This window comes from Hippocampus bargibanti, linkage group LG05, assembly GCF_051943395.1.
Source record: "Hippocampus bargibanti isolate YZ-2025 linkage group LG05, ASM5194339v1, whole genome shotgun sequence".
In the NCBI taxonomy this organism is placed as follows: domain Eukaryota; kingdom Metazoa; phylum Chordata; class Actinopteri; order Syngnathiformes; family Syngnathidae; genus Hippocampus; species Hippocampus bargibanti.
Genome location: NC_142738.1, coordinates 7,521,613 through 7,543,605, shown reverse-complemented (window position 1 = coordinate 7,543,605; position 21,993 = coordinate 7,521,613). Strand labels below are relative to the sequence as shown.

Genomic DNA, 21,993 nt, shown 5'->3' with positions numbered 1-21,993 from the left:
TTGCTCGTCTTGAACAAAACCCAAAGCGTATCGTCTCCTCTGATTGGTCAGAACTGATCACATGACCACAACGGACCACTAACAACAGCAGCAGCTGGCGTGCAAACTCAAGCTGAATTATTCCTCCACACGTTATCTCTCGAATGGTGTCTCGTTAAAACGACGTTGTGGTGGCTCGCTGTCCGCATCCGCAAGTGAAACCCCTCGAACCGTGCCGCTGCGTCATCAATATGTTCACGCCGGTACAGGATGAGCGCTGCAATCAGCTCAATAAGTTCGAGAAACTGTCGTGGAGGCCCTCAAGTCGAGATTCAGGTGTGTTGAGGAAACACAATTGCCGCAAAGCACCAACGGAACTGGTACACCTTTAATATTAATAATTGTTATCATTATTATTAGTTCCGGTTTAATATAACATAAGTGTCATTGAAAGGTTTGAAAGGCGCTTATAAATGAATGCATTATTATTATGATTATTAATGCTGGTCTCAGGAACATGCACTTGCGCTAAAGCTACTTACGTTTCTTTGTACAGTAGAGCTTAAAGAGTTTGATGTTTCTCTTTAATCTTAAGTAGGTTCGTTGTCAGATCTCCCAGGCAAGTGACACGCAGATGTGATGTGTCCCAGAGCTTCATCGTGTCGTGGAGTCGAGCAGGGCGTTTCGTCGTGCTGTGATGTCCGTCCGACGCCCGGCGTAAGCCGGGGGTGCCTGTGCGGGTCTTTGCAAATCTCTGTGATTCCTTGGCAGTCCGTGTGATTCTCTCTGTCCCGCGACAGCTACTTTTATACTCATTTTTATGCGTGGGTAATGCGTCAGGCTTAGACGCAGATCAAAGGTCTTGAAAGACATCAAGGACGCGGTGCGCACCTGTGACGCCACAAGCTAATCAAAACTCGCTTGATTGTTGTTATTACTTCATTTGAACATGATATGTGGTGTGTGTCGATTACAATACTCCTCACAAAATTGCGATACATTGAGCTTTACATCGGGACGAACTTGAAAATGGACTCTGACCTTTATGAGTGAACTTAATTGGACTCTTCAACATTTCGGTAGTTATGCACTACTTCCTGTTTTCCAAATCTAACCTTTACCTGAATAACAATGCCCTAAAGAGGGGTTTTATTTATAACGGTTGCGTACACATTTCTAAAAGATTGATGCTCTGTTGTAGTTCCCACGCGAGGTTTTTAAATGAATTGATGATAAAAGACTCAGTTTGAGGGATCACTGTGTCCTGGTGTCGAGCATGTCAGCCACACCATTCTTACAGTGATCAATACAGTCTGCTCCGGTTTTCTGTGTGGGGATTTCATATTATTTGTCTCTGACTTTGACTTCCTCCCACATGATAAAACCATGTACCTTGATTCATCGAAGATTCAGAATTGCCTATTGGCCCAAATGTGAGTGTCGGATAGTGCAATAGACTTGTAGTGAGGCTACCTAGATGGGTGTGTACTTAATGTTGTAGATGTTTGAGTGTTTATTTGATATCCTTGATCTCCTGCTTAAGGTCACAATACTAGTGTGTACCTTTCCCTCATTTGTTGGACAACTCCGTGTTATTAGTGAGGCAAAAAATATGCCACTCTTGGTGTCATCATATCCTCAGCACCATCAATAAGAAACTCAGGAACAGTCATACTACTAGTTTGCTGAATTGTCTTACCTAGTGATGATGTAGCATATTGATATTGTACAATCAATACTAAAGGATATCAAATGAAGGCTAAAACGGCTTGCTGTAGCTTATTGTGATTATTTATGCCTAAATTGTGTTTGTTTGCTCACGTGCAGGTTTCAAGATGCGGGCACGCTGGCTCCAGGCTCGACGACTATTATCCCCTGCGTTTCCCAACCTGCGCATCCCCAACAGGTTTCTAAGAGCAGGTAAAGCGTTGTGTTGTGTTTGAACGATCAAATCGCAAGGCACATCTTGATTTATGTGATAAATGTTCATAGGACCCTGGGTGCCTTCAGCCCGTAGTGGACACCGCTGCGTCGCAGACAACACCCACCTGTATGTGTTTGGCGGATACAACCCAGACTTTGAGGAGGCGGGTGGCGCCGAAAATGAAGACTTTCCACTCTTCAGGGAGTTGTGGAGGTTTCATTTCGCAACCGCCACCTGGCATCGGGTTCAAACGGAAGGTTACATCCCCACCGAGCTCGCTTCCATGTCGGGTAAGGGCTGTTAAGAAGAAGATATTGACAGATGGGCCATTTTTTTTCTTTACACTGCATTGGGCTCAATTCAATCATACAAAAGATGGAGCAAAACAGTTGTAAAAGGGGACATCGGTTTCGCACGTTGATCTAATTATTTTAACAAAGCCCATTGGACAACTACCGACAAGCCCAAAAAATGCATCATCCCCGGATGCTGCAATAAAAACAACTACATTAAATGAACATTAAAGGACAACCGACACCATTTTTTGTTTCCTGACATCAGGAAACTTTTTATAGCATCTAAAATACCCAAAACACGCAGGCTGATATTTTTAGTCAAATGCAAAACACCCAAAAAAAATGACTTGGTGTCCCAAAACTGCCACAAATGAGCTCAAAACTGGGGAGATTCAGAAAGTCCCGCCCCGTTGTTCGTGATCAAAACAATGACTTCAGCGAGTTCAGCCCTCATTTTAAGCTCATATAACTCCAGACCCATACAATTTAGGAATTAACTCTATTTTCTGATGAAAGAAGAGAGTCTAAGGTTTCTAACTCTGTCTTAAATGTTTATGTCGTCATAAAACTCACTAAAACTATTCTATGGGTCCTGAAATTTGAGTGAGAATAACAAAAGCACTGGAGTGGACACATTTTTGCACGTCTGGCAGTGAATGAGTTAACAATGACCTAGCTAGGTTCCGATCTTACAGTCCGACTGATTTTAGCGCTCCATTTGTAACTCGCTTTAGCTGTCTTTCATGGTAACAACCTGCTGGTGTTTGGCGGCACCGGCATTCCCTTTGGTGAGAACAATGGAAATGACGTCCACGTTTGCAACGTCAAGTACAAACAATGGAACCTACTAGCCTGCAGAGGAACCAAACCCAACAAGATCTATGGCCAGGTGACTACTGTTGTCGTCACTGGATTTTGTTTCGTAGACGGCTCGCAAACAAACTACATTGCCACTTTGCAGGCGATGGTCATCATTAATGGCTGCCTGTACGTTTTTGGAGGGACGACGGGCTACCTTTACAGTACTGACCTGCACAGGCTGGACCTGACGACCAAAGAGTGGAGTCACCTTAAGCCCAACAACGTCCCCTCAGATCTACCGGAGGAAAGGTGTGACGAGTGCACCTAGAATCTTTTTTTTTAAGTGACATTTTTACATTCTGTGTGATGTTAGGTATAGACACGAGCTAGCTCATGATGGACGAAGGATATACATTATAGGAGGCGGGACTTCCTGGTCATCGTATCGCCTGGACAAGGTATGGATATCAGAATCAGAGTCATCTTTATTGCCAAGTATGTAGAACACACAAGGAATTTGTTTCCGGTCGAACACGCTGCACTAGTATCAGTGCAGCTATATTAAGTCGTACCTTGACTTGGGAGTAAGCAGATTGTTTTTTTTATCTTAAAAGCTAAATCCAGATGCTCCTCACCTTACGAACGAGATATGTTCGGCGCGGTTGTTCGTAAGGTGAATTTGTTTGTAAGTTGCTTCAGTGTTAAATTTCGTATGCAATGTATGTTTAAGTGAAACACTGAACTGAGAAGTACAGACGCTCTAATAATAATAATAATAATAATAATAATTATTGATGATCATGACAATAATCATGATAATAATACATTTCATTTATAAGTGCCTTTCAAAACAAGGTCACTTTTCAGTCACAGGATAAGTTTTTCCTGTGGGTGAGTAGCGGCAGCCACACGCACCAGCCTTCACTCAACCCGGAAGTAACTCACACCTACTGTAGTAGGACGACATATACTTTGGTCTTCAGTAAGCCATTACTGAAGCTGCTGGCACCTAATTACTGAATTAGGTGCTAGCAGACATTATTTTTTGTTATGCATCGCGTCCTCCTGGAGCGTCAACTGGGAAGAGGGATTTCCTCCCCGCCCACATACTCTATGCAGCCAATCGCAAGCGAGCTCGATGGGCAAAAGGAGTGCAATACAAAATCTAATTTACAGCATCTCTGTCATAACATTTTTCGACATGCTGTACCAGCAAAAATGTTTGGATATACCGTTATTCGTAACTCGAATATTCATAAGTAGTGAAGCGTATGTATCCCAATTTGGAAATGTCCATTTGCAACCTTTTTCCAGATTCACGCATATAACCTGGAGACAAATTACTGGGAGGAAATAGTCACCAAACCACATGAAAAACTAGGTTGGTACCTTCATGCTTTGAATGTACAGTATGTGCCATATTTTCTAGTGTATAAGTCGCATCCAAAAGCCATCATTTTAATCAAAAGATGACCTTGCGCCTTATACGCAGGTGCGCCTTTTTATGTGAAGTAATATTGAGCTACAACTGGTCTCGCAACTAATGTCAGCACCCACTGATGCCATTTTTTTATACAGTGATACCTCAGCTTACAAACGCTTTAGCTAATGAACTTTTTGCCTCACGAACATTAAAGGACAACCGACGCCTCCGGAGAAGTTCTGTCCATAATTTGTAAATTTGTAAATTTGTTCAAATTACTTCTACTGGGCGTATTTTACAAAGATTCCACGGCATACAGCTATATTTTATATTTTAAGACTCGCGCTGAATATTCCGGAAGTCTTGTTTTTGAGTTGGTGACGGCTAGTGTTAAGCTAAAGAGGAGACAAAAGAAAATGACGGTTATTTGTGTATTTCTTATGGAAAACGTTTGAAAATACACCATTCATTGGGGTTGCGCCTCATACTCCGGTGCACCTTAGACACTGGAAAATACGGTATTTATTTGTTTATTAATTTGCTTATTTATTTATATTTCAAAAGTCATCATATCATTGCCGTTGCTTAATTTCATGTTGATGACAGGATATCCCGCCGCCCGTCGCTGTCACAGCTGTGTGCAAGTCCAAAATGGTGAGTTCTCCTCTCTGGCTCAAGTGTCAAATCACTGTCTTCTGCCATCTCATATCTTATTGTTTTATATTGCTATTTCTTTACACACATCTGAATACCTTCTGCAATTTTTCATGTATTTAGTTTTACTACCAACTTTTTCGTTCTCCCATCCAGAAGTGTTTATATGCGGCGGCTATGACGGTAAACTGATCATGGCTGACCTGTGGAAGCTCCAGCTTGGGACCTTTCAGTGGACCAAGCTGCCTGCATTCATGCCGGAACCTGCCTACTTCCACTGCGCTGCTGTCACACCAGTAAGTCATATTCATACTTCAAGAATATAAACTTACTCCGATCTAATATTTGCGTCATTGTTGAGGACTTTCCCCTTCTTGTTCTCCGTGATGTGATGTGAGTAAAGAGTGGTGGGGAGGGGGGGGGGATCTCAGCTGCGAACAATGTCAGACTTCGGAGGGCGGCTACATTAACTATAGTGGCTGTTAAACAAGTTTTCACTGCCTACAAGTGTACCTGTGTGGTTTCTTTAAAGGACAACCGACGTCTCTGGACAAGTTGTGTCCATAATTTGTAAAATGGCTTCAAATGACTTCTACTGAGCGTATTTTAATAAGATTCCACCGCATATAGCTATATTTTACATTTTAAGACTCGCTCTGAACATTCAGTAAGTCTTGTTTTTGAGTTAGTGACGAGTACTCACGTGACGTCAGAAAAGGACCGCCTCCTGACTGTAAAAAAGACGCATTGTAGCGTCTTTCCATTATGTCAATGTATTTTGCTGTACTGTTTTTTTTGGAAACTGTGTGTTACATACAAAAGCCGCCAGCAGAGGGAGCCCAAGCTCCATCAAAGGAATATATCAGCCTGTGGAAACGGGCTGCTGCATTCCTCACAGCTCGGTAGCCATTTTATTGCCTCTTTTTGGGTGAGACATTCACCCTGCCCGTTTGCCTCAAAATTGCGTGGAATAAATTCTTTAATCGATTGCAAACATGTATGCTTTCCTCTTCAGAACTATTTGAATCATATTCACAACTGGATGCGTAACCAGAAAGCATATTATCCGAATCTGAAGCCATTGTTTTTATTCTCCAGCGATGCAAGACGTCTTGGCGTGACGTCACGAACTGGGGGCGGGACTTTCTGAAAATGCCCAATTCGCGGCTCAATTTTTGGCAGATTTTGGACACTTTAAGTCATTTTTATTGGTGTTTTGCATTTGAATAAAAATATCATACTGCGTGTTTTGGGTATTTTCGATGCTATAAAATATTTTTCTGGTGTCAGTTAAAAATCAAAAAAGAGCAGAATTTTTTTTCACTGAACTCTTCTTTTTCATCAGGCGGGCTGCATGTACATCCATGGCGGCGTGGTAAACATGTCGGGTAATCATCGTACGGCCTCATTGTACAAATTGTGGCTGGTAGTGCCCAGCTTGCTGGAGATGGCCTGGGAGAAGCTACTAAAGATGGCACCTCACTTGGCTCAGCTGTCCTCATTGCAATTGCTCAATTTGGGACTTCCACACACACTCATTCAGCGGCTGAAGTAAGTCGTTTTTTTTCCACTGGGGAAAAAATGCTCCCTGATTGGATAAAAGCATGCGTTGACTGAAGGAACCACTCTTAAGAAGAAGAAAAACTCAACAAAATGACTGACTGCGGTTTTGAAAGATTGCCTTCTGGATTTTAGTCTAATCCATTTCCGTTAGCATTTTGTAAATGTGTTTTAATTTTAGACATTGTGTTGGGATGAAGTTGTGTGTTCCAACTATTGGAGTTTTTTTTTTTTAATCTGGTCAGGTAGTTGATTTATTTCTTGGCTTCCAAATTTGATCTGCATTTTCAAAAGATAAACACTGGCCATCTCAATTTATTGTGTCAAACTGTTCCACTCGGTTTTATCTTGTTCATATTTTTGTGTTGAAGCAAAATGCAAGAGTGTGGAATTGTCTGACAAAAAGTAGAAAGTCTGTATTTTGGTGTGTAACATACAGCTGTGATTATTTTAATTGTTTTTATTTTCATGGCATCACTGTGACTTTCCTCGTGCCTCCTCAGTTTTTATTTTGACTTTCCCCCCCCATCTTGTGCCTTTTGAATGTTCAAATTCCTCTTGATCAACTGCACCGGTTGCGTACAGGTTACACTTCTAAGCTAAGTTATTTTAAATGACTGTGCTGTAGTTGACTCAATGTTGTTGTGAGTACTTGTTTTTTTTTAACTGAATGTTTCTGTGTAATATTAAACACAGTTTTCTTCTTTTAACTGTTAAAAAGGTCCAGTTTGAAAAGCACATTTTTTGGTAAAAATCTCTGAACACATTCCGCATGGTAATATAATTTCTTTTTTAACATTGCCAATTTCCTACATTTGTGAATATACAGTAAAGCCAGTCTGCTTCAGTGTTCAAAGCAGGCCTTGCTCATGACGGAGACGTTTCTAGTTGTGATGTTTGTGATCTCTCCTACATGTCTGCATGCCACTGCACTCGACATGTGTCTACTCAAATGTACATTTTTCTAATTTCTGTTGTGCAATAAAAGTCTGTCAGACCATGTTTTTCCAGATGGCGGTGTTCCATTGTCCCATTTTCACACTTTTTTTATTGTAAAATGTTACAAGATCACATTCTATTATAACACACAGAGGTAAAAATAATGTGTGTAATGTTCAAATACTTGGGTATTAAAAAGAAATACTATTTACGATCAAAACAAAATGTTTTTTTATCTATCTAGCTGTCTGGCTAGCGTAAGCTAGCTAACGCTATCTATCTATATCTACCAAGCTAGTGTTAGCTCGTATTAGCTAGCGTTGGCTCGCTATATATTTTTTTTACTTGTCGCCGTATGTAGAAAAATTTAAAGTGAATGTTCATCTGAATTTAAAAAATAATGTAATAATTAAATAGATTTATTTTTCCCACAACACAATTTACTGGCCGTCTAATATACAAAGATTATTTACTATTCTCAATCCCTTGTGAATAGCGGGTACAGACTATAGAGCTAGCTATCTAGCTATCTAGCGACAGTTAGAAAGCGATCCTTTTTGAGTCAAAGAATTTCGTGAATTGGCACATAAGTCTTCACAGATTAATATAAAGAAGGTTACTTGATTGAACTCCTCTTCACCAAGTATTGCATTGAATACAGAGTGCGCCCAACCTTGGTACAGGCTCCACAGAGCCTAATTTTTCAAAAAATTAGGCTCAAATTGAAGGAAAAAAAAATCTTCCAAGTAAGCAACGAAGACGCCCCCTGTTCCGCTTTGCGTTAGTGTCATGTAAACCTTGAACCGCTTGGTGCTTACTGGCGCAAGATAAACATTGAACTATTTGCTCTCTGTATTTGATTCCAAATAAATATTTGGTGGCAAACAGTTTGAGGTCACAAAGGCTTTTTGTAAAGTTTAACTGACCCTAATGTCAAGCTGTCCTTTCACCACACGAGATGCACAACAATTTTCTATTCTGCCTTGTAAGGCAGCCAAGAGAAAATCACAAGTTTAAACAGACTTTGAAGGGAAAAGAGGCTTTGCCTTTTTTTCTTTTAAACCAAGAGAGGTGGTGCTTAAAAGACAACCAACACTCGTTGACTGGTTCAAATATAAATAAGGTGGTACACAAAGAGTACATGGCGCACTTGGGAACTCTCTGGATCAAACTTTGGTGAAGCCATGATCAAACGCTGGAGTGCTACCTCATTTGTGATGCTACTGCTATTGTGCTACACTGGGACAAAGGTCGACGCTTGGACGCCGCCTTCTGGATTCCTACAGAATCTTCCAGATCCGACCTACTTTCACCCTCATGACCCGCATCCTCCGCTGAATCCAAATCCGAAGCCTTCTTTGCCCAAACCACCTGCACACAACAAACCTCATCACTCCGGATCGCCTCATCTCCCTGATCACGTTCCCATAGGGTCAAATTTTCCTTTTGTGAACTCCGAAATACCAAATGTCCGTCCGTGGCCATTTCTCCCACTTCCTTCATGGCAAAATCCTCCAGCACCACAAAAGCCGTCTTCAGGAGACTCACGCAATCCCCTTGCGTCAGGCCCGTACGTCTTCTTAAAACCTCCATATGAGCCTCTGCCACCGAACCCGAAGCCACCATCATGGACATATCCATCATCATCCCAAGACCCCGGAGAGATGCCTTCAGAACAATTAGGACACCCTCCTTGGCTTAGTCCTCCTAAACCTGTCCCACACAATCCAATAGTTCCGCCTTCTGGCGATCCGCACAATCCACTTGGTTCAGGCCCGTATGTCTTCCTAAAACCTTCATATGAGCCGCTGCCACCGAATCTGAAGCCGCCATCATGGACATATCTATCATCAGCCCAAGACCATGGAGAGAAGCCTTCAGAACAATTAGGGAACCCTCCGAGGTTTAGTCCTAACCCTGTCCCACACAACCCAACAGCTCTTGTTTATTCACCAGTCAACCCTCCAGTGCCAAAGCCACCAAACAATCATCTTAGAAGACCCTTGCTTTACTACGATTACCCGGAGTCTTTTCTGAATCCTTCATTGCCAAGAGTTCCCGGGATCCCAAGTTATCATGTACCCAGTGATCCTTCAAAACCTGAAGCTCAACAGCCAAATAATCTTCACAATCCGAACCGCAATTCTCCACCTGAGCAACCGCAGAAGAAACCTTCACTATCTGGACCCAATTTTACTTCACCCGCTACATTAAATCAAGGCTCGAAATATCAAGATACAAAACAAAAAAATCCATTAACTCGAGTATATATGGATGAGTATTTTATCATGGATCCTCAGCCAGAGTACCCTGGCAAAGAGACACCGATCATTTATAATCCTAAAGTGAAAGACCCTAATATACAAGACTGTGACGTGATAGGAGTCCAAAGGATCCGATGTGGAAGTTTGCATATTTCTGCAGCTGAATGTGAAGCCATTAGCTGCTGCCACGACGGTCAAAATTGCTACTTTGGGAAAAGCGGTGCGTAATCATCATTTTTTTCCCTCCAATAATATTCTGATCGATACATATTGCTAGGACAAATATCGTTCAGTGCCAGTCTAGTTATTTGTGGGATTTCCCAATAGATCTGCTATACGTCTTACCAGTAAAAAAAAAAATACCTTAAAGGACAACCGACACCATTTTGTTTGTTTCCTAACTGACATCAGGAAAACGTTTTATAGCATCTAAAATACCCAAAACACGCAGGCTGATATTTTTTGTCAAATGCAAAACACCAATAAAAATGACTTAAAGTGTCCAAACTCTGCCACAAATCAGCTGGGGATTTTCAGAAAGTCCCGCCCCCAGTTCGTGACGTCACGCCAATTCATCTTGCCTTGCTCAAGTAACAAAACAATGGGCTTACGGAGTTTAGATTCAGAGATGTTTTCTTGTTACTCATCCAGTTATGAATATGATTCAAATAGTTCTGAAGAGGAAAGCATACATGTTTGCAATCGATTAAAGGAGTCCTCCCATATCAATTCGAGCCGTCAATGACAGCAATGTAGCGTCCCAGAAAATGCAGAAGATGGCGCCCAAGCTCTGTTGGAAATGGGCTGATTTGTCTGCTTGGAATTTGTGTCAGCGAATATCAAATAGTTGTCTTGGTGCAACACACAACGATTCACCATTACGTTATTATGTTTTCCTTTTTATTTTGCCATCAACACGAAGTTTTCAGACCAAACAAAATGCATTGTGTGTCGCTTTCTCGGTCAGGGGCGTTCCTTCAGTGACGTAGGGTGAGGACTCGTCACCAACTCAAAAATAAGACTTCCTGAATATTCAGCGCAAGTCTTAAAACGTAAAATATAGCTATATGCGGTGGAATCTTTGTAAAATACGCTCAGTAGAAGTCATTTGAAGTGATTTTACAAATTATGGACACGAAATGACAACGCAAACTGTAGTCATCAATACAAATGATGACTACAGTTTGCGTTGTCATTTTGCCATTTTGAGCCAAGTGAGTTGATATGTTTTTGAACAACAATATGTCTCACTAAGTTAGCGTTCTTGTTCTTCTAGTGACTGTCCAATGCACCAAAGATGCTCAGTTCATTTTGGTGGTGGCCAGAGATGCTACCCTACCCAATTTAGACATCAACACTATTTCATTGCTAGCGGATGGTCCTGGATGCACAGAGATTGACTCCAATTCTGCTTTTTCCATCTACCAGTTTCCTGTGTCTGACTGCGGTTCTGTCATTATGGTTAGACTTTTAATTCATTTTGATAAAAATCCACAACAATGAGACATGGGATATTATATTCTCTTCTTACAATGTCACTTGCAGGAGCACGCTGGTGAAATCATCTATGAGAATAGAATGATTTCCTCATATGAAATTTCGGTGGGACCACAGGGTGGCATAACAAGGGACAGCAGCTTTGAGTAAGGCATGACTGGATCATACTCATTCTTCTTCTTCTTTTCCTTTCGGCTTTTCCCTTCAAGGGGTCACCACAGCAAATCAGTGTCCTCCATCTTGAGAGGTTTGATCTGCATGTTTGTTTTGGCCAAGCTTTTCAAAAAAGCAAAAACTATACTGTATCATGCACTATGTATTTTTTTCCATAGATATTTGGCTTTGGAGTGATATTCCAGGATGCACTATAAATTTTTCAACTTCATTTGACCATCTCTAAACTTTAGTACACACTTGGTGGATTGTATATTTGAGTTGTTTTTGCACAAATTTGCTGCTCTCGTGTTTGAGCCATTATATTCAACCAATTCATTTTGTCGTTCATTAAGGCTTTGAAAAAGACGTGTTGGGAAAAAAAATACAAGTTTTGTTGTTGAGCTCATTGTCAGAAAAGACAACTGACACCATTTTTTTGTTTCCTAACTGACATCAGAAAAACGTTTTATAGCTAGCATCTAAAATACCCAAAACACACAGGCTGATATTTTTCGTCAAATGAAAAACACCAATAAAAATGACTTAGTGTCCCAAAATTACTTCAAAATGACCTCAGAAAGTTTCAGTTTCAGAAGGTCCCGCCCCCTCATTCGTGACGTCACACCAAGACGTCTTGCCTTGCTCAAGAATAAAAACAATGGCTTCAGATTCGGAGATGCTTTCTTGTTACTCATCCAGTTATGAATATGATTCAAATAGTTCCGAAGAGGAAAGCATAAATGTTTGCAATCGATTAAAGAAGTCCTTCCGTGTCATTTTGAGGCATCTGGACTGCAATCTAGCGTCCCAGAAAATACACAAGATGGCGCCCAAGCTCCATTGGAAATGGGCTGATTTGTCTGCTGGGAATTTGTGTCAGCTAGTATCAAATAGTAGTCTTGGTGCAACACACAATGATTCACCATTGCATTATTTATGTGTTTTCCTTCTAATTTCGCCATCGACACGGATCAACATGAAGTTTTCAGACCAAACAAAGTACCCAAAATGCATTGGGAGTTGCTTTGGAATCTATTAGGAATAATAGATAGTCAATAGATAGCTAGATAGATAGCCACACAGACATATAGCTAATAGATAGCTAGCGAGACAGCTAGCTTGAAGTGTGTGCATGCACTTTTGCGGTCACGGGAGGCTGGTAGATTGAAAAGTATATTTTTGCTCAACAAAGGTAGGGCACCACTGCTCGATAGGAATATATATTTTTGTGTGTGTGTGTGTGTAGCTCACTTTTACATTTTGATAGTAGGCTAATTTAGCTAATATAGATACATACAGCACTCGATACGATTTAATAAATAAAATAAGATCTAAATAAAACTTAATTTTTTTGTTGCTCCAGACATTTGTTTTTCTGGTCCAATATGGCTCTTTCAACAGTTTCGGTTACCGACCCCATAAAGGTGGTGGGTGCTGTTAAAAAGTTTATTCTGGACAAAATCACACAAAAGTGATACCTCGGTTTACAAACCCCTTGGTTTACGAACTCTTCGGTTTACGAATGTTACATGTATGAAAATTTTACCTTGGCACACAAACTATTTTTCGGGACACACACGGAGCTGCCACAATGACTGATGTGTCGTTTGCAAACGAGCCTGTTCTTCTAACAACAAAATGGCAGCCGACTGTTTTTGTCCTCTATTCCCCGGCCCCAGTCTTTGGTTAAAGCCACGTGATTGGTCAAGGACGCGCAGCAGTGAGGGGGTGGGGGTTTAAACATTAAAGAGACAGGCAGACAACAGTGAGAGAGTGTCACCTTTGAAAGGCAGAGTGTAGACTGCAAGGTTAAAATATCCCATCAATCAGGCTCCACAAACAACCCGCACAAACCATCTGTACACTTGATGCAAAAAGCTATCAACCCAGCTGAACAGAACACAATTGATGAGGAACTAGATACAATTATACATAAGATACAATAAGCCATCAACGACCATCACAAAGGTAAATAAAACCACTTTATTATACAGTACAGTTTATTTCTTTAACTATAATACCATAGCACATTTATCATACATAAAATAAGGTATATTTGTGTAGTTTTAAGGCTTAGAAAATTTGAAAGTAGAAAATTATGTTTTATAGGGGCCTGGGAACTGATTATTCTCATTTTAATGGTTTCCTATGGGAAATTATTTTTTGGGATACACACTTCGCCTTACACACTCTGTCTGGGAACCAATTAAGTTCGTAAGCCAAGGTATCACTGTATCCCTAATTTGTTTTGGTAAGTAATGTACATCCAACACTGTCATCGTAGAACACAACCTTGCTCTTTTTCAGGTTACTCTTCCAGTGTCGATACAAAGCCACGTCGGTTGAGACGCTGATCGCGGAAATGCTCCCATTCCAGCGTCCTCGTTTCTCAGTTTCCGCTATGGGTCCCATCAACGTGCGGCTAAGGTTGGGGAAAGGATTATGCTTGATTAAGGGTTGTAACGAAGGTATGTGTTTACGCTCCTGGTACACTGTTTTGTTTGGAGACTGAATATCATTCATATGTCTCACTCATAGCGGAAGTGGCCTTCAACTCTTTCTATACGGACGCCGACTTCCCCGTGAGCAAAATCTTGAGGGACAACGTGTACGTGGAGGTTAAACTTATGGACAGGACGGATCCCAATCTGGTCCTCACCCTTGGTCGCTGTTGGACCACCAGCAGTGCCAGTCCGCACAGCATGCCTCAGTGGGACATTCTGGTCAACGGGTAACAGCAAAACCGATTTTCAGGCTTCCTGCCCACGCTGTGATAATGTTTACATTGGCAGCTGGTGCGCTCACTGTGCTGATAAAGCAGTCAATTCATTCAATGCAATATGTGCTCTTAAAATTAACTAACTTGCTGACAGACGTGCAAAAATGTGTCCACTCTAGTGCCAGGGTTTTTGTCATTGTCACTCAAATTGCAGGAGCCACAAAATATTGACTTTTCAGACTACATAAACATCCAAATACAGTGATACCTCGGTTTACGAACCCCTTGGCTTACAAACTTTTCGGTTTCCGAATGTTTCATTGATGAAAATTTTACCTTGGCATACAAACTTTTTTCGTACGCGGATCTGCCTCAATGAGTGATATGTCGTTCGCGAATGAGCCCGTTCTTCTAACAACAAAATGGCAATGTCCTCTATTCCCCGCCCCCAGTCTTCGGTTAAAGCCACGTGATTGGTCAAGAACACAGCAGAGAGGGGGTGGTTTAAACATTAAAGAGACAGGCAGACGACAGTGAGAGTTTCAACTTTGATAGACTACAGAGTGTAGACTACAAGGTTATAATATCCCATCAAATATTATACAATACAGTTTTTATTTAATTATAATACCATAGCACATTTATTATACATAAAATAAGGTATATTTTATGTAGTCACACTGTCGTGTGTGTGTGTGTTATTTTTACAAATTATTACTAAAGTACTGAAAATGGCTTGTCTCTTTGACAATGCGATGTTAATGAGTGAACAAATAAGTGATGATTTCGAGGTACTAAAAGTCTGCCCGACGTCAACAATTATTCTTCGGGAAACGTTAGAAATACATCCTGGTCCACACCCCCCCCAATCTGTAACTGTAACATAAATTAACTGTATACAGACTGTAGATATAAATACGTGAGCTTGCTAATGAGATGGATAAGATTAGCTTATGTTAGCATCAAGTGAGCACATGATGGATTTCCCTTGGTAGCATAATTAAATGAGCAAACTGACAGTGGACTGTTCTATAAACATCTTTAGAAACGTCTGAACGGGTTAGGAATCGTTTGATAGTTCATTTAGTTGACAATATCCACATAAAATGAAAAGTACAAACCAAACAGCAATCGTGTGGAAAAAGCTAACCTAGAAAGTGAATAGAGAAAAATGATTCCAGTTCGCTACGATTCAAACTAAATATGGTTAATCATTTCAAAAAACAAACCTGTACGGTGCTACGTTGGATAAACTCTGACGTTAACAGATATTTCTTGCTCCAGGTGTCCAAACCTTGATGATCGCTACATGGCTATGCGGGTCCCCGTTCAACCTGGCCCTGGTGTGGACTTCCCAAGTCACCACAGGCGCTTTATTTTTAAAATGTTTACCTTTGTAGAAACCAACACACTACAGCCCCAGAGTGAACATGTAAAAATACAATTCTACATAGAAAATAGTTTGCGTCAAACTGTTTTCAAGATTGTCCTAATATACTTTTTCCCCACACTCCCAGCTATACATTCACTGTACCACATCTGTGTGCAACCCAACTTTTGCTCATCCGTGTGAGCCCATCTGCTCCAGAAGAAGTAAGGAATCTGCTTACAAGACGCTATACAGTGATACCTGGGTTTACGAACCCCTTGTCTTACGAACTTTTCGGTTTACAAACGTTACATTTATGACAATTTGACCTTGGCGTACGAACTTTTTGCGTACACGGAGCTGCCTCAATGAGTGATGTGTCGTTCGCGAACGAGCCCGTTCTATCCATCCATCCATCCATTTTCCGTGCCGCTTATTCCTCATTAGGGTCGCGGGGGTTGCTGGAGCCTATCTCAGCTGTCTTCGGGCACAAGGCGGGGGACACCCTGAATTGGTTGCCAGCCAATCGCAGGGCACACAAAGACATACAACAGTCACTCTCACACTCACACCTAGGGACAATTTGGAGTGGTCAATCTGCCTGCCATGCATGTTTTTGGAGTGTGGGAGGAAACCGGAGGACCCGGAGAAAACCCACGCGGGTCCGGGGAGAACATGCAAACTCCACACAGGGAGGCCGGACCGGGACGCGAACCGGCGACCTCTGCACTGTGAAGCCGGTGTGCTGACCACTCGACTACCGAGCCCGTTCTACTAACAACAAAATGGCAGCCGGCTGTTTTTGTCCTCTATTCCCCACTCCCAGTCTTTGGTTAAAGCCACGTGATTGGTCAAGAATGCAGCAGTGGGAGGTGGTTTAAACATTAAAGAGACAGGCAGACGACAGTGAGAGAGTCTCAACTTTGATAGTGCAAAGGCAGAGTGCAGACTGCAACCCAGCTAAACAGAACACAATTGATGAGGAACTAGATACAATTATCACAGAGAAAGCATCTACAAGGGATCATTCCTCAAGATGGAGAAAGAAGGTTACGTTCCTCATCCAGTGTTTAATGATGATGAAACCGGCCACTCCATTCCATCAAGCCATCAACGATCATCACAAAGGTAAATAAAACGACTTTATTATATAGTACAGTTTATTTCTTTAATTATAATACCATTGCACATTTATTAAATATAAAATAAGGTTATTTTGGGTAGATTTAGGGTTTAGAAAAAAGTAGAATATTATGTTTTATGTGGACCTGGGAACGGGTTATGCTCATTTTAATGGTTTCCTATGGGATTTTTTTTTTGTGGGATACACACTTCACCCTACACTGTCTGTGAACCAATTAAGTTCGGAAGCCAAGGTATCACTGTATATCGAATATTGTGACAAATTTATGACTCTCAATCATATTTGAATGTGTTTGTTTCCACAGAGAGAGATGTTAAGTCTGTGGTCGAGACAAACAAGCAAACGAGGATCGTGGTCTCTGCTGGACCGCTGGTCATGATCAAACCCTGAACAGCAAATGGAAGAGATCACCTTTGACCAGAACCTTTGAAAGCATTTGCAACCTGAACACTGTTAGGTGATTAGTGGCATGGAAGATGAACGGCCGTGCTAAAAATGCTAATGGCTACAAAAAAGAAGGACTGACTGATGACTCTCTGAAAAACTGTCTTGAAATGTGTACTCAGTCCAACACCGTTATTTGTATTTCAATATTGAACTTCAATGACAAAACATTGACGCTTTGGAAATCATTACTATGATTGCGACACACTATCCGAAACGGTATCATTTAAAAGACAACCGACACCTCCGGACAAGTTGCGTCCATAATTGGTAAACTCACTTCAAATACGCATATATCCACCTCCGAATATTCCGGAAGTTTTGTTTTTGAGTTGGTGACGAGTCCTCACCCTACGTCATCGAAGGAACGCCCCTGACTGAGAAAGGACATAATAATAATAATAATACATTTAATTTACAAGCGCCTTTCTGAACACTCAAGGACACTTTACAACAAAGACAACACACAATACAGTAAAATCATGCATAAAACAATAAATAATAAAACAGCATAATAAATTAGACCATGTAAGCAAGTTTAAACAGGTGGGTTTTCAGGTACATACCTTGCATCACATCACTTTGTTTGGTCTGAAAACTTCGTGTTGATCCATGTTGATGGCGAAATTAGAAGGAAAACACATCAATAACGCCATGGTGAATCCTTGTGTGTTGTGACAAACATTTTGAGCCCATGTATTATTATTACACACGGAGCTTTGTCGCCATCTTCTGCCTGTTTTGTTGGGTGCGACATTTCCCCCCCTATTGTGTTTTGACACGGAATAAATTATTTAATTGATTGCAAACATGTATGCTTTCCTCTTCAGAACTATTTGAATCATATTCATAACTGAATGTGTAACAAGAAAACACATTATCCGAATCTGAAGCCATTATTTTCATTCTCGAGCAAGGCAAGACGTCTTGGCGTGACGTCACGAACTGGGGGCGGGACATTCTGAAAATGCCCAATTCACAACTCAATTTTTTGCAGATTTTGGACACTTTAAGTCACAGGTGTCAAAGTCAAAGCCCGCGGGCCAAATCCGGCCCGCCACATCATTTTTTTCGGCCCGCAAAAGCAAATCAAACTTGTTAAATTCCATGATGATTGTTAAAATCTGAGCCAAAATTTCATATTTTTGGATGTCAACCACAATAAAAGTCATTATTCTTGACTTCAGATTTGAAAAAGAGTTATTCATTAATTTGCTGTGTGCTCCATATGTAATATTTGAAGGGATTTAAACATTCTAATGGGTTCCCCAAATTCATAACGGCCCTTGAGAGGAAACCATAACTACAAAGTGGCCCGCGGCAAAAAATGACTTTGACACCCCTGCTTTAAGTCATTTTTATTGGTGTTTTGCATTTGACTAAAAATATTATGCTGCGTGTTTTGGGTATTTTAGATGCTATAAAATGTTTTTCTGATGTCAGTTAGGAAACAAAAAAAGTGATGTCGGTTGTCCTTTAAAACTACACAAAATATACCTCATTTTATGTATAATAAATGTGCTATTGTATTGTAATTAAAGAAATAAACTGTACTGTATAATAGTCATTTTATTTACCTTTGTAATGGTAGTAGAACTTCCAGGCTGCCTCTTGATGATATCAGAGTATAAGAGTCTCGGCGATAATATCCTCACTCACACTGTCCCCTGATACCGGCTTTTCGGTAATCCAAATCAACAGAAATTTTTCAACCTCTTCTATTGCCTGAGACCGTTGCTTAGACAACACAGAAACACCCTTAGCTACATGTAGCAATGGTCGACTAATCTTACTCGTACTGGGACGCTAAGTCACACAAACGCACACCATGTTCGTGTTTTTCGATGATCTCCTTCTTTTGCTCTGCCGTACTTTTCTTTTGTGTCCTCATCGGCTTAACACTAGCCTGTGGTGGGGTCTTTTTTGGTCTCATAATAGCAAAAGTACTCAATAGCAAACCATGTCTGCACTCAAAGGGGGTATGGAAAACTAGTCTGCCAAGCCACCTTGGCACTGTGTGGCTTGGTTTGTCCGCCGAACACTAGTTCGTCAGCCAAGACTATATGCTCGCCAGTGACGTGCGTGAGGTACATGGCTGGTGAGGCACTGACGTCATCACAGTCAGATTTACAAATATATGAACTCTACAGAGTAGCTTATTCACCATTTATTTGGCAACAGTTAACGTGTTTTGTTTAAAATGTCATGTCAGCATTCTTTATACGGTATATACAAACTGTAGCATAGAAAGAATAAAAAAACGTAATTATCGTGTTACCTTTACTTGAAATGAAGTCCAAGTCTCTCTGTTTCAATGGAGATCACTGCCAAGAAAGTCGTCCTTGATCAGTCCAGTTCCGACTGTATGTTTTCAGTCTTTTCAGTGCTGAGAATGACTGCTCCATTGATGCTGTCATAGCTGGAACAGTGAGCACGAGCAACTTCGTCGCCCCAGGAATAGTTTAAATTAAATCCTTCTGGGGCAAAAAAGCTGAGAAGCAGATAAGGCGGTTTATTGCTGGACATCCACACAGCCAGCGTTTGTGTGTGTACCAGTCCGTCTTCTGTACCGTTGTCTGAAGCAAACCTTTTAGCTCCGGTGTTGGTCTTCCTTTATTATCTCCTGCTTCGATTGAAAGCCCAGTTGAGAAACTTCTTTCAATTTAGATATGTAATCCTCCATTCTGAAAATAAGCCAAGCAACACGAAAAATGATTGGATGGTTGCACTTAACTTGCTAACTGTTTACTGTCGCTTGCTGTCACTAATTCTATTATTCTGCAGCCGAGGAGTCGCAAGAAGAATCTCAAATCACCAGCGCCCCCTGTCATAAGGAAGGAGAACTGTGTGCCTCACCTATGCACACAGTTTTGATAAAAATTAAAATAAACACTGTAGTACAGTGTTTATAATGTACAGTGACTGTACATTATATACACCAGCTAAACTAGAAATTTAGTTCATATACCAAAAGTGTTTGAACACTTTAATAGCGATATGTAGCGGGACAGCAATGCGGTCTCACTGCAGAGCAAGCCAGCACACTTAGCTACTACTACTTAGTATTTGAACGGTGAATGTGAAAATTCAGCGATTTTGAAAAAAAAAACAAATCCAAAAATGGTGAAGTTAAATGGAAAATAACTTTAAAGTACAAATCACTAAATAAATATAACTGTGTAATTTATTTTTTCATTTGATATTTCCGTGATGACAGGTGAGGCATGGCCTCACCTGCCTCCCCTGACTGCATGTCACGGATGCTCGCAAATTTAATGTTTGTGAGGGGAAATGTTCGTGAGCGAAAGCGTTCGTAAACTGAGGTATGTATGTGGAAAATTCTAGCAAGTGGAATATTATTTTACTGCATGTGTCAACTTTTATTTGGCGATTAGCATATGTATTGAGAAGATATGTGTATAATTTCACAAAGTTGTGCGACAGTTTGTTTATCAATTCCCAAAAATTAGGGGAAATATCTCGCATGACGTCTTGATTAAATCTTGTGAGAAAAAAACGGCTGACATACAAAATGCAGATTGCACATTTGTTTCCCGCACTCACCCTATCAGATGGCTCCTTTTTTCTGTCCACTGGTGTTAGATAGTCATCTTGAAGCCAACAAGTCACGGTGACCAGCTGGTCAGTGTTCATGGTCACCCTGTGAGAAGGACATTAGTGCCCTGGCAAGGCCTTTGACTAGCTATCGGCCTGATAAGTTTTATAGCAGTTCATTTTTAAAAATAAATATTTGTATTTTCAACATTCATTGTTATGATTTGTTTTTTTTTTTTACATTCATAATGATTGTCGAAGTTTGAACACTTGTCCAGACTTGTCATTTAAAAAAACAAAAAAAAATCTTAGTTTAATTATTAACATATTCACTATTTATTTAGGTCTGATAAGCTTAAGAATTAAAAGTTTGAAATTGTAGAAAATCGCTCACAGTCAACATTAGCTCAGTCTGCAGACGGCTTTTGGGGTTACAAAATTATGGATTTTAAAGGACAACCGACACCATTTTGTTGTTTTCTAACTGACATCAGAAAAACGTTTTATAGCATCTAAAATACCCAAAATATGCAGGCTGACATTTTTACTCAAATTGCAAAACACCAATAAAAATGACTTAAAGTGTCCCAAAACTACTTCAAAATGACCCCGAAAATGGTGAGTTTCAGAAGGCCCCGCCCCCTTGTTCGTGACATCACGCCAGGACGTCTTCGCCTTGCTGTAGAATCAAAACAATGGCTTCAGATTCGGAGAAGATGCTTTCTTGTTATTCATCCATTTATTAATATGATTCAACTAGGTCTGAAGAGGAAAGCATAAATGTTTGCAATCGATTAAAGAAGCCCTTCCGGATCAATTCGAGCCGTCAGGACTCCAATGTAGCGTCCTAGAAAATGCACAAGATGGCTCCAAAGCTATGTTGGAAATGGGCTGATTTGTCTGCTGGGTATTTGTGTCAACTAGTATCAAATAGAAGTGTTGGTGCAACACACAACGATTCACCATCACGTTATTTATGTGTCTTCCTTCTAATTTCGCCATCAACATGGATCAACATGAAGTTTTCAGACCAAACAACTCGAAAATAAGACTTCCTCAATATTCAGCACTTAAAACGTAAAATATAGCTATATGCCGTGTGGAATCTTTGCAAAATACGCTCAGTAGAAGTCATTTGAATTGATTTTACAAATTATGGACACAACTTGTCCGGAGGCGTCGGTTGTCCTTTCAGTCACACTGTGGACAGACAATAATGGAACTGGTTCTAAATTGTTTTTATTTTGGATTTTTCCTCTTATGTATACT

General features: G+C 40.6%; 3 protein-coding genes across 5 annotated transcripts in view; 2 read left to right on the top strand and 1 right to left on the bottom strand.

The window, feature by feature from the left end:
• LOC148897687 (ras-specific guanine nucleotide-releasing factor 1) overlaps positions 1-19,890 on the bottom strand; it is an 82,804-nt gene extending 62,914 nt beyond the window's left edge. The window contains exon 1 of one of the 2 annotated variants that reach the window (XM_088996060.1): positions 19,448-19,890. The gene's annotated coding sequence lies outside the window, so the exon portion shown is untranslated. Of the gene's footprint in view, positions 1-521; positions 1,185-19,447 lie in introns of those variants that run through there. The other variant, XM_088996061.1, reaches the window with a different exon arrangement.
• On the top strand, positions 89-7,637 carry LOC148897689 (kelch domain-containing protein 10-like). 2 transcript variants are annotated; one of them, XM_088996062.1, is made up of 10 exons: positions 89-315; positions 1,807-1,899; positions 1,972-2,193; positions 2,934-3,088; positions 3,161-3,309; positions 3,374-3,458; positions 4,315-4,381; positions 5,030-5,077; positions 5,234-5,373; positions 6,423-7,637. In XM_088996062.1, exons 1-10 carry the CDS (start codon positions 231-233, stop codon positions 6,630-6,632), a joined length of 1,254 nt encoding a protein of 417 aa, XP_088852188.1. In that variant the 5' UTR covers positions 89-230; the 3' UTR covers positions 6,633-7,637. The 2 variants fall into 2 exon arrangements, with proteins under 2 accessions (XP_088852188.1, XP_088852189.1); XM_088996063.1 differs by having other exon boundaries at positions 222-359.
• LOC148897688 (uncharacterized) lies at positions 8,726-18,693 on the top strand. Its single transcript, XM_088996370.1, has 8 exons — positions 8,726-10,060; positions 11,117-11,301; positions 11,386-11,483; positions 13,801-13,961; positions 14,032-14,224; positions 15,497-15,644; positions 15,730-15,805; positions 17,030-18,693. The coding sequence occupies exons 1-8, from the start codon at positions 8,761-8,763 to the stop codon at positions 17,113-17,115; spliced, it is 2,247 nt and encodes a 748-aa protein (XP_088852496.1). The 5' UTR covers positions 8,726-8,760; the 3' UTR covers positions 17,116-18,693.
• Positions 19,891-21,993: the final 2,103 nt, after the last annotated feature.